The sequence below is a fragment of the Gymnoscopelus microlampas genome (assembly GCF_963454915.1).
Source record: "Gymnoscopelus microlampas genome assembly, chromosome: 12".
NCBI classification, from domain to species: Eukaryota; Metazoa; Chordata; class Actinopteri; order Myctophiformes; family Myctophidae; genus Gymnoscopelus; species Gymnoscopelus microlampas.
The window spans coordinates 54196900-54215161 of NC_139949.1; the positions used below are offsets into that span (position 1 = coordinate 54196900).

At 44.3% G+C, this 18262-nt stretch overlaps 1 protein-coding gene across 1 annotated transcript; it reads right to left on the minus strand.

The window, feature by feature from the left end:
- Window positions 1-346: 346 nt before the first annotated feature.
- Window positions 347-15031, minus strand: LOC311056807 (uncharacterized protein). The gene is made up of 3 exons (XM_084073622.1): window positions 14982-15031; window positions 11811-11936; window positions 347-1399 (listed from the first exon to the last, which is right to left on the minus strand). Exons 1-3 carry the CDS (start codon window positions 14995-14997, stop codon window positions 438-440), a joined length of 1104 nt encoding a protein of 367 aa, XP_083929748.1. The 5' UTR covers window positions 14998-15031; the 3' UTR covers window positions 347-437.
- Window positions 15032-18262: the final 3231 nt, after the last annotated feature.

An 18262-nucleotide genomic window follows, 5' to 3' on the forward strand; every position in this document is an offset into this window, starting at 1 on the left:
CAGTGAGACCGATGTTTCACATGTTAGAGTCCTTATTTTGGAGAGTCCAGGACCACCGGTTCACCCATGTTTTGACCACAAACGTGAGAACAATTAACTTATATATAAGCAAACAAATAAATAAATAAAAATAAACAACCACTTCAAATGTTTTCTAAAATAGCTGGTCTACAGGCTCACAACACACTGTGAGCTTGTACATCTGCTGTTTTTTTCACTATGTATATATATATATCTATATATATATATATATATATATATATATATCTATATATATATATATATATATATATATATATATATATATATATATATATATATAGTTTTTCATGGGACATAATTGCATAATTGCCAATACTTTTGTCAAATTATGCAAATAATGACCTGAACGATACATTAGTTGGGGCACAATCTTTTACCAAAGCATTTCCTAAGAGCTAAAGTTCCCCGTCCGCCGTGTGAGCCCTCTTCATGTGAGTCTTTAGATTACCCAACTGACCAAAGCCTTTGCCACAAACCGAACAGGTAAAGGGTTTCTCCTTCGTGTGCGTCGTCATATGTGCGGTCACGTGGGCCGTTTGACTGAAGCCTTTGCCACAGACCGTGCAACTAAAGGGTTTCTCCCCCGTGTGAGTCCTCATGTGGTTCTTCAGGTCGTCGATGCGGCCGCAGCCTTTGCCGCAGATCGCGCACGTGTACGGCTTCTCGCCCGTGTGCGTCCTCATGTGTTTCCTCAGGTTGCTCATGTGGCCGCACCCTTTGCCGCAGATCGTACACGTAAAGGGTTTCTCCCCCGTGTGCGTCATCGTGTGCGACTTTAAGTTGCCCCTCTGGCCGTAGCTTTTGCCGCAGATGGTGCACGTGTAGGGTTTCTCCCCCGTGTGAGTCATGGTGTGCCGGTCCAGGTGAGACTTCCGGTCGAACATTTTGTCGCACTCCGTGCAGCCGAAGGTCTTCTTCTGTGGTTTCAGCGCGTGTAAAGCCGACTCGTCGTATTCCATGGTCTCCTCCCACACGCCGGTGTCTTCGGTGTCAGAGTCAGAACAGGGTGAAGAGAGGAGATGCTCGTCACTGGTGGGTTGTTGTGATGAAACCCAGTACTTTATATAAGCTTGTGTTTTCATGTGTTCAGTTGAGGAGCCGGCTAGAGGCTCTGCTGTCTCTCTGTTTTCATCATCATCTTCACTCGTCAACGCTGACTGTTCAGCCTCCTCTGGTCTTTGAAGGAGCTCCTCATGTTCCTCTTTAATCTGTGGAGGTTGTGGTTCCTCCTGGACCAGACTGGAGCTCCTCTTCTCCTCATGCTGTGGAGGTCCTGGTTTCTCCTGGACCAGACCGGGGCTCCTCTCCTGTTGTTCAGGGGGAAACGCCTCCTCACACACAGGGAGGCGCAGGAAGCCTGGACAAAAGAGAAAATGAGAGTATGAATATATTTATATTTGAACATACATATGGAGAGTCGATGCAACACGTTAGCTTGTAGAGATGATTTCCTCTTTCATAGCTGTGGTAGTTGGAGGACCTCCAGCTGTAAATACATAAATGCTACATTTCCAAACACTAAGTCCAGGGACGTGCACAGATAGACTCTAGGTGGTGCTAGAGCACCTGCCCTTTGCCCTCTTGATCAGAAGTGCCCTTTTGGAAAAAAGGGGGAAAAAAGTTTTTTTTCTTTTTCAGTTTACAGCAGGGGTCTTCAACAGGGGGTCCGGGACCCCTAGGGGGTCCTCAGAGTTACTACAGGGGGTCCGCCAAATCTTTATGTGATATGACTTTTCTTTTTACCATAACCACTCGAAACCTAGCATCCCTTTTCTGAGGAGAACTTTAGCCAAAAATAGCTGATCTACAAGACCACAACGCCTCGCAGCGCGAGGCGTTGTGGGCTTGTAGATCGGCTATTTTTGGCAAAGGGGTATAGGTGTAGAGGGAAAAAAGAGCAGACCAAGTAAACAAAAAAAAAGTATTATTTACTTCAGCACCTGCCCCTCAAAATGTCTGTGCACGCCACTGACTAAGTCTATCCTCATTCATCACAGATGATGTGTTATTGGCCTACTCCATTCTAATTAGGGGTTTGCTCAGAATGCACAAATAAATGTGTTCTATGGCGACGTTAACTCTTGACCGCCAATGACGAGAATGACGAGATGTGTGTTTTCAGTGGTTTCACGATAGAGGGCGCTCTTCCAGCAGCCTGTGAATGATCCCAGGATCACCACAAGAAGAGAACACCTAGAAATCACGTGATCACAACAAAATGAAGTTGGTGTGGTTTATAGTGTTATAGGATTTATAGAAATAACATTTCCTCTGCTTCTTGTTGTTTTTGGTGAAAACAAAACTGCCCATAACTATGGAACGGATTATGCTGACGGGCCGGCACACAACCCCCCCCCCCCCCCCCCCCCCCCGATTCTGCGAGACCCCCGTAAGTGTAATGAGGCGATCGCCAGGTGGATCGCTGTGAAAAAATAATATTCTATGATTTTTCAAAGGTTGGTAAAAAACGCTCTGAATCGCTGACAGTGGCTTTGACACTTTTCTGAAAAACTCTGGCAGTTAAAAAGTTAAAGAGTTAATGTGATGTTGGCGGGGATGTGTCATTGCTCCTGTAGCGGTGACAAGATGTCTGCCTTGTGTTGTTGCTATCGAATTGGTGGACATTTTGTGGTGCCACAGATAGAAAACCCATACATTTTTCCCATAGAGATTTCCGAGACATATTTATAGTTATTTCTTTATTTGTTTTTTGGATATTGGATAAAAATATAACATTTTGTTCAGCACCAATGTTTTAAACATAAACATAAACAGTAGAACAAAACCAAAATACAGCCAGGGGGCGTGTCTTCCAGCAGGGAAACACAGCCAGAGGGGCGTGTCTTTCTGTAGGGAAACACAGCCAGAGGGGTGTGTCTTCCTGCAGGGAAACACAGCCAGAGGGGTGTGTCTTCCTGCAGGGAAACACAGCCAGAGGGGTGTGTCTTCCTGCAGGGAAACACAGCCAGAGGGGTGTGTCTTCCTGCAGGGAAACACAGCCAGAGGGGTGTGTCTTCCTGCAGGGAAACACAGCCAGAGGGGTGTGTCTTCCTGCAGGGAAACACAGCCAGAGGGGTGTGTCTTCCAGCAGGGAAACACAGCCAGAGGGGTGTGTCTTTCTGCAGGGAAACACAGCCAGAGGGGTGTGTCTTCCTGCAGGGAAACACAGCCAGAGGGGTGTGTCTTCCTGCAGGGAAACACAGCCAGAGGGGTGTGTCTTCCTGCAGGGAAACACAGCCAGAGGGGTGTGTCTTCCTGCAGGGAAACACAGCCAGAGGGGTGTGTCTTCCTGCAGGGAAACACAGCCAGAGGGGTGTGTCTTCCTGCAGGGAAACACAGCCAGAGGGGCGTGTCTTCCTTCAGGGAAACACAGCCAGAGGGGTGTGTCTTCCTTCAGGGAAACACAGCCAGAGGGGTGTGTCTTCCTGCAGGGAAACACAGCCAGAGGGGCGTGTCTTCCAGCAGGGAAACAGCAGCATAATAATATAGAGGGTGATAGAGAGAGACGAGGGCTAAAATGTTTATGTACTTAACAGATAGGCTAAAAGTTACACAATTAACCTTTAAGGTCGGGTCTATATAATGCATAATAACTTTGGTTTTAATGCACTTATAAGGTATTGTAACACTTGTTATTAACATTTATAATTATACGTAACAACTTGTAACAAGGTTTATGACGTAGTATAACTTATACTAATGTAATTTCATAATGCATTATAAACTCAGTGGAAAAGAACATTATAACTACCAGGTAACACTTTACTTAAAGGTAGGTCTATAATGCATTATAATGTATCATAATACATTGTGATTTGATGTATCATAATGCATTAGAACGGTTTCAGATCTGTAAGTAAACCGGTTCCAGAAACGGTTCCAAATGTGATGGCCTGCGTTATTTCCTCCTTGATATCCACCCCCCCCTAACTGCTCCCGATGATGCCTTGCATGGTTTCCCCCGCCATTGGTGTGTGTGTGTGTGTGTGTGTGTGTGTGTGTGTGTGTGTGTGTGTGTGTGTGTGTGTGTGTGTGTGTGTGTGTGTGTGTGTGTGTGTGTGTGTGTGTGAATGTGTGAATGTAATGCACTATCTATGTAAAGCGCTTTGGATAAAAGCACTATATAAACGCCCCATTTACCATATGACAAAATAATCCTTATTTGACACATTTGATAATTGTATACATGTAAAAATAGCAGAAATAGCTGATCTACAAGCTTACAATGCGTCACGAACGCATTGTAAGCTTGTAGATCTGCTATTTCTGCTATTTTAATATTTGAAATGTGTGAAAATGTTTCAACGTGGAAACGATTATGCAAAAATAATTGCAATTAGACGAGTATGTAATAATTGTGACAGCCCTAGGCGAACATAAAGTCTGCAGTCTGTCTGGTAGAAAGAAGCTCAGCTTTCAACGTTTCCATCAAAAGATCCTCATCAGTGGAATAACCAGGCCAGCGATTACAAACCTGTGGGCCGGGACCCCCTGGTGGGCAGCGAGGATATTGCATTCACTTGTTAAGTGGACGTTGTTAAGTGGTCAGATGGGCGAGCCGCGGACACTTAAATGAACACGGACTTTCAAGAGGGCCCTGATTCCACAAAGGGTTGGAAACCACTGTGGCAGCGGTGGCCTAGTGGTTAGAGGGGCGGCCTTGATACCGGAAGGTCCCTAGTTCGATTCCCCAATTCATCACATCAATCATGAATCACCGCTGAATAGCCCTTGAGCAAGGCTTCCATGCAGGGTCCGGCTGGAAACAAGCTTCGTGCTTAGTCCGACACCCTGGGTAAACAACAAACTTTGCTTTGCTTTACTGATCTGGGCAGTTCTTCTATCATCCAAAGCTTTCATCGATGATGAAATACAACACTGACTTATTGTGTGCTAGTGGGGTGTTCTCAAGACTGGGAAAAAAGGGTCTTTGAGAACCACAACCTCCAGGAGAACCTTAAGCTTCAGGAGAACGACAACCTCGAGGAGAACCTTAACATTCAGGTGAACCACAACCTCCAGGAGAACCTTAACTTTCAGGAGAACCACAACCTCCAGGAGAACCTTAACATTCAGGTGAACCACAACCTCCAGGCCAGGACTAAAACGGTGTTTTACACAGCGGTAGTTGTAGCCAAGCCTGCTGTACGGATCAGAAGCCTGGACCACATACACCCTGGACCACATACACCCTGGACCACATACACCCTGGACCACATACACCCTGGACCACATACACCCTGGACCACATACAGCCTGGACCACATACACCCTGCACCACATACAGCCTGGACCACATACACCCTGGACCACATACAGCCTGGACCACATACACCCTGGACCACATACAGTCTGCACCACATACAGCCTGGACCACATACCAAAGGCACTTGAAGGCACATCATGAGAGATGCCTCCAAAAACCTCCTCAGGATCAGCTGGGAGGATAGACGCACAAACACCAGCGCCCTAGAGGAGGCTGAAATGCCCACCATCACTGCTAAAAGGACTGGGGATGTCGTCCTGATGCCAGACTACGTGCAGCCTTCCAAAACAAAGTCCTATATACCCAGCTTGTCACAGGAAAGCGTGCCCTGGGAGGTCAAAACAGAGGCCAAAACAGTGCCAAATAAGACCTTACCACCTGGGAAGACACCGTAACCAACAGGGAGACCTGTCAAAAACCTGCCCGTGAATGTGTCACACTGTTATGATAACAGGGGTTGACACTAAGGTCTACTCGCATGAAGATAATGTTCAAATGCCTGTAAAATAAAAAGTGTCAGGTGTGTATGTGGTGGAGTCATGGCACATGGGAATCTCAAGGTTCCCAGTTCGATGCCCGGCTCCCCTAGAGTTAGTGTCAAAGTGTCCTTGAGCAAAACGCTGGGGGAGCCGGGGATCGAACTGGGAACCTTCAGATCACCCGTATCAGACGCTGAACCCCTAACTGCTCCGGATGAACAGGTAGGTAGTGCCTTGCATGGTATGCTGCAAAATACAACAGCACAGACACAAAGGAGAGCCTCCACCAAAAATAACCTGGCCAAACCAATGATGATCACGACCAACCTTTTATGACAGTGTAGATCAAGGATCCCAGAGTTAAAAAGATGGTATCAGGTGGGGTCCCTAATGCATATCAAACTGGGGCTCCTGGAATTCAAAAGGCTGAAAAGGGAGCGTATCTATGTTCCCCGGGTTCTACGTTCCCCGCTTACTTAACCCTAAGGTAGGTGAGGAACATAGAACCCGGTGGAACATAGGGTTGAACCCGTTGAGAATCACTGGTCTATTCCAAGGCCTGTATCAGCCGCTTCAGCTGCTCCAGCCGCTCCAGCATCTCCTCCTTCACCAGTTTCCCCTCCTCGGTCACATGCACCAGCCTGTCCTGCATCAGCCTACGGGTCTCCATGGCCCTCACCAGCCTCTCCTCAAAGTCCTCCACCAGGTCGTCCGTCTCCTGCACCAGACTCTCCTCCTCCATCAGCTGTATCAGTCTCTCCTTTGCCATCATGTCCTGGGACAGCCTCCGCTCCTCCATGGCCTGTGCCAGTCTCTCCTGTGCCAGCCTCCGCTCCTCCATGGCCCGAGCCAGCCGCTCCAACGCCATCCTCTCCTCCTCCATGGACTGTGCCAGCCTCCCCTGTGCCATGCTGCGCTCCTCCATGGCCTGCACCAGCCTCTCCTGCGCCAGCCTGCGCTCCTCCATGGTGCGCACCAGCCTCTCCTGTGCCAGCCTCCTCAGGTTGATGGCCTGCGCCAGCTTCTTCTGTGCCAGCTTCCTCTCCTTCATGGCCTGTGCCACCCTCTCCTCCTCCATGGCCTGCACTATCCTCTCCTGGATCAGCCGCTCTTCCATCACCTGCGCGATCCTCCGGTCCTCCATGTTCTGTAAAAGGTTTTCCTGCAGCAGCCTCTCCTGTGCCAGCCGCTCGTCCATGACCTGGGCCAGTCGCTCTTCCATGGCCTGTGCCAGGCTGTCGTTCATGGCTGGTGCCGGACTCTCGTCCTTGACCTTTGCCAGCCTCTCATCCATGATCTTTGCCATCATCTCGTCCATGACCTGTGCCAGCCTCTCGTCCATGAACTGTGCCAGCCTCTCATCCATGATCTTTGCCATCATCTCATCCATGACCTTTGCCAGTCTCTCGTCCATGACCTTTGCTAGCCTCTCTTCCATGGCCGGTGCCAGACTATCGTCCTCCATGGCCTGCGGTGGACTCTCGTCCTCCATGGCCTGCGGTGGACTATCGTCCTCCATGGCCTGCGGTGGACTATCGTCCTCCATGGCCTGCGGTGGACTCTCGTCCTCCATGGCCTGCTGTGGACTATCGTCCTCCATGGCCTGCTGTGGACTATCGTCCTCCATGGCCTGCAGTGGACTCTCGTCCTCCATGGCCTGCGGTGGACTATCGTCCTCCATGGCCTATGCCAGCCCGAGAGGCCGTCAATATGCTGCTGCTACTATGCTTGCTATCTCGATGGGCTGCTTCCTTAACAACTGAGTGATAGCTGATTGTGGTGCTCTTCCTGCGATGTAAGTGTGTCAGCTGGTCCCTTTGGTCTCCAGACTGATGAAATCAGGATAGCCTTCCTGACGGTCACAGATATCATCACGTGACGTCACTAGACCATCATCTGGTGACGTCACACCACCCGCCACCCGTCACAACATACGTGCAGTTGCACTTCCACATAACGGAAAACTAGCCTGCTCAACATAGATGCTGATTGGCCCTTCCACTTTTTGGTTTCTGCCCCTCTCTTGCGCGGTCCATTTCTTTTAATACCGGTATTATAGTCCAACAAAAGAAAACCTGTAATGGCGGGCTGAACTTCCCCATTATCTGAATGCTATATGTTTTTTATGCCACTAAATTGCAGTAGTGGTCATCGTTTGAGCTGCCAGACAGCACAAACTATGTGTTTCGAGATGACTTTTCAAATTACTGGTATGTCCTCGTTTCGTTTTGACCTCTCGCATGCAAAGCTTGCACACAGCCAAAATCATGATTATCTGGTTCCTCTTCTTCATTCGGCTGGAACCCGAAATGCTGCTGCCAAAGGCATTTCCACCTGTTTTAGCCCTTGATTCATGGCCTCCTAGTATTCCGGAGTCTCCATAGTCTGACAAACGTTAGGTTAGTGTGAGGTTGGGGATAGAGTTAGTTATAATGGGGCCAGTCGGACGATTCGTAAGCTTGCTAGAGTGGGGACATGTCTATGTTCCCTCAGTTTAGGATTAGACTTGGTAGTCCATGAGCCAGAGCCCCAAAATTGAGCAATGATTATCTTAAGAGTGGGCAAAACCAAACCTATATTAAATTGTTTATAGGGTCAATACGAGTAAATAAATATATGATAACCTCTCCACAGAAGCAGCTTTTTAATAGTTATCACACATTTTGTTATTTTCCCCATACGTACATGACAGGTGAAAAAAATGACAAAATGTAAAAAAGAGTTATCATAATCAAACTTCCTGATTTGATTACTTGCATGAAGACAATGATTTATCGTATTACAAGTTCTCTGAAATTGTATATTTAAATATGCAAATTAGGCATTTAGTCCATGAGCCAGAGCCCCAAAATTGAGCCAGATATTGAATATTCCCTCGTTAAAAAACTTTGACTCCAACATCTTAACAAAATGAAATAAGAATGTTGACTCTGGCTTTGTCCAATGTTCCAATGTTGATTCTGGAAAGTTATACAAATTCGGGCATATTTTCGTAATGCCTAATTTGCATATTTAAATATACAATTTCAGAAAACTTGTAATGCAATAAATCATTGTCTTCATGTAATTAATCAACTCAGGAAGTTTAATTATGATAACTCTTTTTAAATGTTTTCACCTGTCATGTACGTACTGTATGGGGAAAATAACAGAATGTGTGATAACCATGAAAAAGCTACTCCTGTGGAAAGGTTATCATATATTTATTTACTCGTATTGACCCTATGAACAATTTAATATAGGTTTGGTTTTGCCCACTCTTTCAATAGGGCTGAGGGAACATAGGGCTGAGGGAACATACGGCTGAGGGAACATACGGCTGAGGGAACATAGGGCTGAGGGAACATAGGGCTGAGGGAACATACGGCTGAGGGAACATAGGGCTGAGGGAACATACGGCTGAGGGAACATAGGGCTGAGGGAACATAGGGCTGAGGGAACATAGGGCTGAGGGAACATAGGGCTGAGGGAACATATACGGCTGAGGGAACATAGGGCTGAGGGAACATAGGGCTGAGGGAACATAGGGCTGAGGGAACATACGGCTGAGGGAACATACGGCTGAGGGAACATAGGGCTGAGGGAACATAGGGCTGAGGGAACATACGGCTGAGGGAACATAGGGCTGAGGGAACATAGGGCTGAGGGAACATAGGGCTGAGGGAACATAGGGCTGAGGGAACATATACGGCTGAGGGAACATAGGGCTGAGGGAACATATACGGCTGAGGGAACATACGGCTGAGGGAACATACGGCTGAGGGAACATACGGCTGAGGGAACATACGGCTGAGGGAACATAGGGCTGAGGGAACATATACGGCTGAGGGAACATATACGGCTGAGGGAACATAGGGCTGAGGGAACATACGGCTGAGGGAACATAGGGCTGAGGGAACATACGGCTGAGGGAACATAGGGCTGAGGGAACATAGGGCTGAGGGAACATACGGCTGAGGGAACATAGGGCTGAGGGAACATAGGGCTGAGGGAACATAGGGCTGAGGGAACATACGGCTGAGGGAACATAGGGCTGAGGGAACATAGGGCTGAGGGAACATAGGGCTGAGGGAACATACGGCTGAGGGAACATACGGCTGAGGGAACATAGGGCTGAGGGAACATACGGCTGAGGGAACATAGGGCTGAGGGAACATAGGGCTGAGGGAACATACGGCTGAGGGAACATATACGGCTGAGGGAACATACGGCTGAGGGAACATACGGCTGAGGGAACATACGGCTGAGGGAACATAGGGCTGAGGGAACATAGGGCTGAGGGAACATACGGCTGAGGGAACATACGGCTGAGGGAACATAGGGCTGAGGGAACATAGGGCTGAGGGAACATAGGGCTGAGGGAACATAGGGCTGAGGGAACATACGGCTGAGGGAACATAGGGCTGAGGGAACATACGGCTGAGGGAACATATACGGCTGAGGGAACATACGGCTGAGGGAACATAGGGCTGAGGGAACATAGGGCTGAGGGAACATACGGCTGAGGGAACATATACGGCTGAGGGAACATAGGGCCGAGGGAACATAGGGCTGAGGGAACATAGGGCTGAGGGAACATACGGCTGAGGGAACATATACGGCTGAGGGAACATATACGGCTGAGGGAACATAGGGCTGAGGGAACATAGGGCTGAGGGAACATAGGGCTGAGGGAACAGCCCTATGTTCCCGCTAGAGCAATGCAAATGCAGCACCTCAACGTGCTGTGACCTGTGATCACATGTGTAGGAAGATGGCAGCAAAACCACGTGATCACAAACAAAAACACCACGTAGACGTACTGTTTGAAAAAAATGAAAAGACCTTTTTCTCTGCTTTCTGTTGTTGTGATGGAAAACCTCAACTGTTTTTTGCAAGGTTTTCTTTCTTTCTTTTTGGATTGTTTTTAAGAGACTCCGAAGCAACCTCTTTCATTCACACAACATGAGATTTATACACAACTGCCCATATATATGGAATGGACGATCGCGTCCCGCCAAATTCTTTTCTCCGAGTGTACGAAGGTATAGTAAGTGAAAACACTCAAAAATCGCTGGCACTGTGGCAACTATACAATGTTTTTTTTTCTGGCATTGAATGAGTTAACTGCCAGAGTAATAGTGTAATAGTGTCACGCCACTGCCAGCGGAAAGGAGCCATTTTACTGACCTTTGAAAAAACATGGAATATTTTCTGTGATCGCTGTTTTCACGGCGATCGCCTCATTGCACGCACAGGGGTCTCGTAGTATAGGAAAAAAATATAATATACGGTCGTAGTAATCCGTCGCCTAGTTGTGGCCAGTTGAATGTGGATTATTTTTGCCAAAACAACTACGTAAACGGAGATAAAGCCATTTTACCAGTAAACAAAGTAAACAAGTGTTTTAAAAAAAGAAATGACGTCAATTCCGGGTCTGTCGTCATCTGGCAGTGAAAGCATCATTCATAGGGTAGCGAACAGCGCCATCTGGTGGAAAACCACCGAAAACACAAAAACGTGTCAACTCGGCAGTGGTGGGCAAAGAGTTCTGCTATGCTTGCTATCTCGACTCGACTCATTCAGAGCCAATGAAATAAAAAAAATACGTGCGTACTGTGCCAGCAATTTTTCGATTTTCTTACCTTTTTCAAGTAGTCACAGAATATTTATCTCCAGTATGACTGATCCCCTGATGGGTGCTAATCACTGAGGGTTTCACTGTGTGCTTTCACAAATGTCAACGAGGTCATCGCGACCTTGTTGACATTAATTGTCTGCCTTTGAAAATAACATGTCTGGGCGAAAAATTGTAAAGAATTGCTCAGGAGCCGAGATACAGCCTTTTTCAGTAATAAGTTAAACAAGAAGTGAAAGGAGCAGCAAATCTTCAGATAATGATATCTTGGGTTCGTTTTTTTCCAATTTTTCAAAAACACTTCGAACACGTCATTGGCACGTTGAGACATTGCGGTAAACCACGTGAAACACATCAATGGTTCTCAATGAGTTAATAAAGTGATTATCATGTTTTATTTTTTTACCTGAGACAGTGTTGAACCTCATCCTCCTGTGTAGTAATGTCAACGTTGACATGTCAGCCTCGTCTGCCGGTTCCTCTTTAATCTGTGGAGGTCGTGGAGGTTTCTCCAAACTGGACCTCCTCTCCTCTTTAAACACACAGACAGAAGGAGGAGAGAGAAGAGGAAGCATCAGCACAATTCTCCTATTTATTGACTTGTTTTAAAGGTGACTCTCCACAAAACAGATTACTTCAGACTACTTACGATACGATAATACTTTATTGTCAGCTCACACTGAAATGTGTCTTGTGACCAAGGGGCAAGTCTTAGATATTTACGATGAGGCCAACACAGAAGCTTATAAATGGCCAGAGTGGCTGTTTTACCCTGTTTTACCCTGTTTTACCCTGCGCCGACCTGCGGTGTCAGAAAGAATTTATTTTAGCGCAAGTGAATGGGTTTTTTGACAAACTTTAGACTAGATTTTCTTACTGTAATAAAAATTGTTATAAATTCTATATGCTTCCAGTCGCTAGTTTAAAGTCTCCTTTCAATCATCAGGATATGCGTTTTGCTAAATTATGGTCCTATTTATTTTACAATTGACGATAAAGTAGGCTATTCTCTAGGAGGGGCGGGATGATTTCATTGACAAGCTACACAACCAATAGCATTCATTTCCCGCCCCCGCTCTTGATTGACAAGCTACCCAACCAATAATGGTCTGGTCTCATTCTGCAGGATATGACACGATATTGAAAGATGGCGGACCTACAGTCTTGGAACAATCGGCTTCATTTTCGATCTATAGAAAGCAGCGGAGTGGCTTTGTCCATCTCATTTATACAGTCTATGCTTGTGACCCAGCAGCCAGCCATGTATGCAACACATATACAGTACACACATTTAACATGTATCAACACATATACAGTACACACATTTAACATGTATCAACACATATACAGTACACACATTTAACATGTATCAACACATATACAGTACACACATTTGACATGACACAAAAAACAAAAACAAAAATACATACATAAAGACATGGAGACAAGTGCAATGTCCAGCACTCAGCCTACACCTGGCCTAAACTCCTGATTAAGCCTCAATGTTTGTCTGATGGAAGGACCTCTTCAGTTTGACCTTATTGTGTGTTAGAACACCGTATCTCCTTCCTTCCTGAAGACAGCAACGTGTATAGAGCCTCTGAAGTGGTTGTCCAACAATCTTTGAACAAATGTTCAGTTGCTGCAGCATGTTGTGACTTTAAGGCTACAGACAGACATCCATACCAGAATCACGATCTTATCACAATTAGTTTTCATGTTGTATTAATAATATACAGTATATATGGTGGCTAATAATATATTTACCATTATTAATATCGTATGACCATATAATATAATATTATTATTATTACCATATTTTGGGGGTTTTATTTATTTATTATTATTATTATTATTATTATTATTATTATTATTATTATTATTATTATTATTAAAAGAGCCTACTCACAACGTGTCACATTGTTATGCGCTGTGGGTTTTGTATATCTGCTATTTTATGTTTTCATAATAGCTCTTTAATCGTAACTGAGGCAAACGTTTGAATAATCTCGATACTGATGTGAGTGTGTTTTGGGCCGAGCGTTCCGGTTGCCCGATTTCATACATACGCTTTTGAATAGATCTACAAGCTCACAACGCAGTGAGTGCAGATCTGCTTTTTATTTATTTTTTAGTGGGGGGAAATATTGTTTTTGAAATATTTGAACACAAATCTTGTATGGGGGTCCCTGACATGAAATATTCACAGATGAGGGTCCACGGCCAAATACATATTAATATATTAATGTAGGACTCATTGACATGAAACAGTTTGAGAACCAATGCATTAGTTTGTTTATTTTCTTCTTCAAATAACTGAGTAGTTTTAAAAGTAGTGGATAATGAATGAAGGACTCTGCCTTAAAGTAACGTCCTTACAAAGCCTCTCTCACACTCAAGTACTTTTACCAGATTACCAGTTTAACCAGATTAACCATCTGACGTCAACTATTTCTGTCAGGTTTCAGGGCTTTAAGGCAGAGGTGGAAAGTAAGTACATTTACTCAAGTACTGTACTTAAGTATAAATCTTTCTTTACTGGAGTATTTCCAATTTGCAATACTGTTTACTACTACTGCACTACATCTCAGAGGCAAATATCATACTTTTACTCGACTAATTATTAGAAAACTTTAGTTACTTTGTAGATTTTGATTATTATTACAAAACATATATTAACCACTTCAGCACTCACTATATATACTTTGGCCATTTGAAAATAGCAGATCTACAAGCTCACAATACATTGTGAGCTTGTAGATCTGCTATTGTCAATACATTTGGTAACTGGTGAAATGGCACGTTCTGCATAATGAGTATTTTTACCTTTGGTACTCTGAGAATATTTTGATGGCAATACTTTTTGTACTTTTACTCAAGTACATTTTGAATAACAGACTGTATTGTAGCCATGGTTCACATGACGTCATGCGTCATGGCGCTACTTGTTCCTGTTTTTTGAAAATGTTACATTTACAACCCGTACATCTACATAAACGTTCACATTACAAATATAAAGTGTTGACCCCACGGCCATGGATGTTACAAGTTAAAACGCCTGGGTCTAAGAACCCGTATCTTCAGCATTGTTAAATAAAAATCTTTTTAATCCGATCGGCGGCCATTTTTTAATTTATTTTAATAATGTATCAGGGTGCAATACACCCACCAACCGATAGGGGCGCGTAGTTGAAAGCATATGGAGAAAATCCGGAGAAAATGGCCGGCGATCGGATTAAAAAGCTTTTTATTGAACAATACGGAAGATACGGGTACTTAGACCCAGGCGTTTTAACGTGTAACATCCATGGCTTTGGGGTCAGCACTTTATAGTTGAAATATGAACGTTCATGTAGATGTACGGGTTGTAAATGTAAAACTTTCAAAGAACAGGAACAAGTTGCTTCATGACAGTCATGGTATGACAGCCATGTTTCAGGGATACTTCTATTTGTGCTTCTACACGTTTTACCTCCTTTATCAAACATTTCCAGTCGTTAATGAGACATTTTTACTCCTTTATCAAACATTTGACCTCCTATAAGAGACATTGTAACTCCTTTAAGGGACATTTTACCTCCTTTAACAGACATGTTGTTTCTCCGCAGCTCTTTGTTTTCCTCCAAACGCCACCATGAAAAACAAAAAAAACTACAAGCACTTACTGTACTTCCGGGTCCACGTGTCACACGCGTGCGCAGTGAAGCGTACAGACCAAGGCACTGTTGTTGGATGCCTTTCGCCCCCTGCTGGAGGAGCTGTGAAATAATATTACCAGAAACACATTTTCCTAAAACAGATCTGTAACTGAGTCTGTTACAGAGTGTACATACAAATGGAACCAAATGGACCCTTACGGGTCTGTAACTCTGAGAGTGTTCACATGGAACCCTACGGGTCCATTTTGTTCCATTTGTACACTCTCAGAGTTAAAAAACAAAGAAACATGTGAGAACCACTAGTAGGCTACTAGTTGGACTCCTAACATATCATAGAGTCGTAGTAAATAAGTGTCATACATATTCTGAAGAAAACCTGGAGTAATTGGGTCTTATGATCAAAATAACAAAATTAGGGTCAGTCGCCAGAGGCAGCACAGCAGTTAAAGGAGGAGTTCACCCAAAACTATCAATTGCACACCCCATGAAGCCTTGAATTCATGGATTTATTTTATTTTTTGTGGCATTCCTAAAGCCAATAATTTGATGACCGGGTGTGTATCCGGTAGGAGACACAAATAATCTACTTTGTGTCTCCTACCGGATACATTAGCCGGTAGGAGACGGGAATCAAATTATTGGCTTAGGAATGCCACAAAAACAAAAATAAATCCATGGATTCAAGGCTTCATGGGGTGTGCAATTGCTAGAAAATAAGTCATTTTTTGGGTGAACTCCTCCTTTAAGATACAGTTACATGGTAGAGGTCCTAGAGGAGACACAGCAGTGTAAAAAAAAAACATCACACAATAAAATGACTATTACAAAAAATGCCACAATGTCATTATGTCAGAGGAGCTGAACATAACTTAGTCTATGAATTCCAAAGGGAGAAGTTGAACATGAACATACATTATGTTCACGTTCACTAGAACAATTTAACATTAAAATGATCTGTTTCAGACAGGAAAATCAGGGGGAAATGATCTTTTAAAGACAAAAACACAGAAACCAACCAGGTGATCAATGGAGATTTAAAAAACGAATCTAAAAGGTAAACTGAAGGTGCTTCTAGGATCAACGGGAATGATGGCTTAATATACAGCAGAGTACTTCTACTTTTACTGTACTTAAGTAAAACACCAGAGTACTTCTACTTTTACTGTACTTAAATAAAACACCAGAGTACTTATACTTTTACTGTACTTAAATAAAACACCAGAGTACTTCTCCAGCCCTGATAGAAAGTGTGTAGAAGATTCTTCTCTCAGTGAGCTGAACAGTTTATTTGTGGAGTCACACTGCCCTCAGCTGGCAACATTGGTGTACTGCTGCTGTATTTAGAATAGTTTGCTTTCAATTGTTTTTTCTATTATTCTTATTCGTATCATTATTATTATAGTTTGTATTTTATTATTATTGCTAATGCTCCTACGATGTCCAGGAGCAGAACTAAACTAATATTTACTATTAGTAGTTACACAAGACTTGCTTGAAGCTTGAACCCTGACAGTTGGTGAAGAATGGTTCAGATTCATGTTATTTGTGACATAAGATGAAACATTGTACATGCACTCCAGTGATTGTGATGTACATGCATGTATGTAATGAGTTTTGATTGATTGATTGATGTACTTTATTTAGTAAGACATGAGAACAGTACATGGCAGTACATGACAGTACATGGAAGTACAAATTCGCAATACAAGGTCTACTAAACTGGATAGCTCAGTTAAGCATGTAGCTTGTTTAAGATGAGATCCCCATGCACACAAATCATGTTGACATATAAGAGACAGACAGATATACACACTACTATACAGAATGTCATACAATCAGTTTACAGGTTACTGGTATGAAGTATGAAGGGTGAAAAATATGTACAAAAAAGAAAGAGAGGGGGGGGGGGGGTAGGTTAGGTTAGGACATGGGGTAGGTTAGGACTTGGACAGGGGCCATTTTTGAATTGCAGCCTCCTGAAGGTGTATCTTTAGGGCATTTTTGAAAGTAAGTAGGGTTTTACACTCCTTTACTCCTTTTGGTAGGGCATTCCACATTTTAGATGAATAGCATGAGAAAGAGTTCATTCCCTTTGTTGTGCCAAATCTGGGTTGAACATGGTTTGTGGAGCTGCCTCTGGTGTTATGATCATGGACTTGATTAACATTTAGGAAGTATTTTGACAAATACAGGGGGATCCCAATGTTGTGGTGTATCTTAAAGACCAGGCCCATAGCAAGTTGCTGTACTCTGTCCTCAACCCTAAGCCATCCAAGCCTAGCAAAATGGGCATGGGTTAGATGGGCTTTGTAATTGAGGCCAAGAAGTAGCCTTACAAGTTTGTTTTGGGATGTTTGGAGCCTTGTTTTTAGGGCCTTGGAGGTGTTGTGATACCACGAAGTGCATGCATAATCATAATGACCTTGTATGAGGGCCCCTACAAGAATCTTCAGAGTATTCTTACTGACTTTACGAACAAGCCTCCACATCCTCCGTGTTATTTTGTGGACCTTTTTGATCGTCTTTTCAGCGTTTTTGTCACCTGAGAGGTTTGCCTCCAAGATGGAACCCAGGTAGGTAATTTCCTCCTTTCTTGTGATGACATTTTCACCCACTTTGATCGTGAAACTCTCAGCCTTTCTAAGGTTAGGGTTGGACCCAAAGAGGATGGATTCAGTTTTACCCAGGTGTAATGAGAGTTTGTTGTCGGAGAGCCAGATGCAGATCTTGTTGAGTTCAGTGCTGAGAGTTTTCTCAACCTGCAGCCTGTCCCTGTCCGAGACCAGCAGAGCCGAGTCATCTGCGAACAGGAACAGTTTGCAGTCGCAAGCTGAGGACATATCATTCACATATATCAGGAACAGTAGTGGTCCTAGTATGCTTCCTTGAGGAACACCACAAGTCACTGGGAGGGGAGGGGACTGGGTGCCGTTTACTTCCACCACTTGCTCCCTCCCTTCCAGGTAGGATCTCATCCAGTTCACCGACGTGTCATCAAAGCCTATTGCTTTGAGCTTATTGATCATAATTGGGTGATTAACGGTGTCAAAAGCCTTCTGGAGGTCCAGCATGACCATGCCGCAATATTTGCCCTTGTCGACATCTTGTTTGATAGAGTCGTTCAAATAGAGAAGGCATGTGTCAGTGGAGTGGTTTGTTCTGAAACCAGATTGGAATTCGTAAATTAGATTTTTTTCGG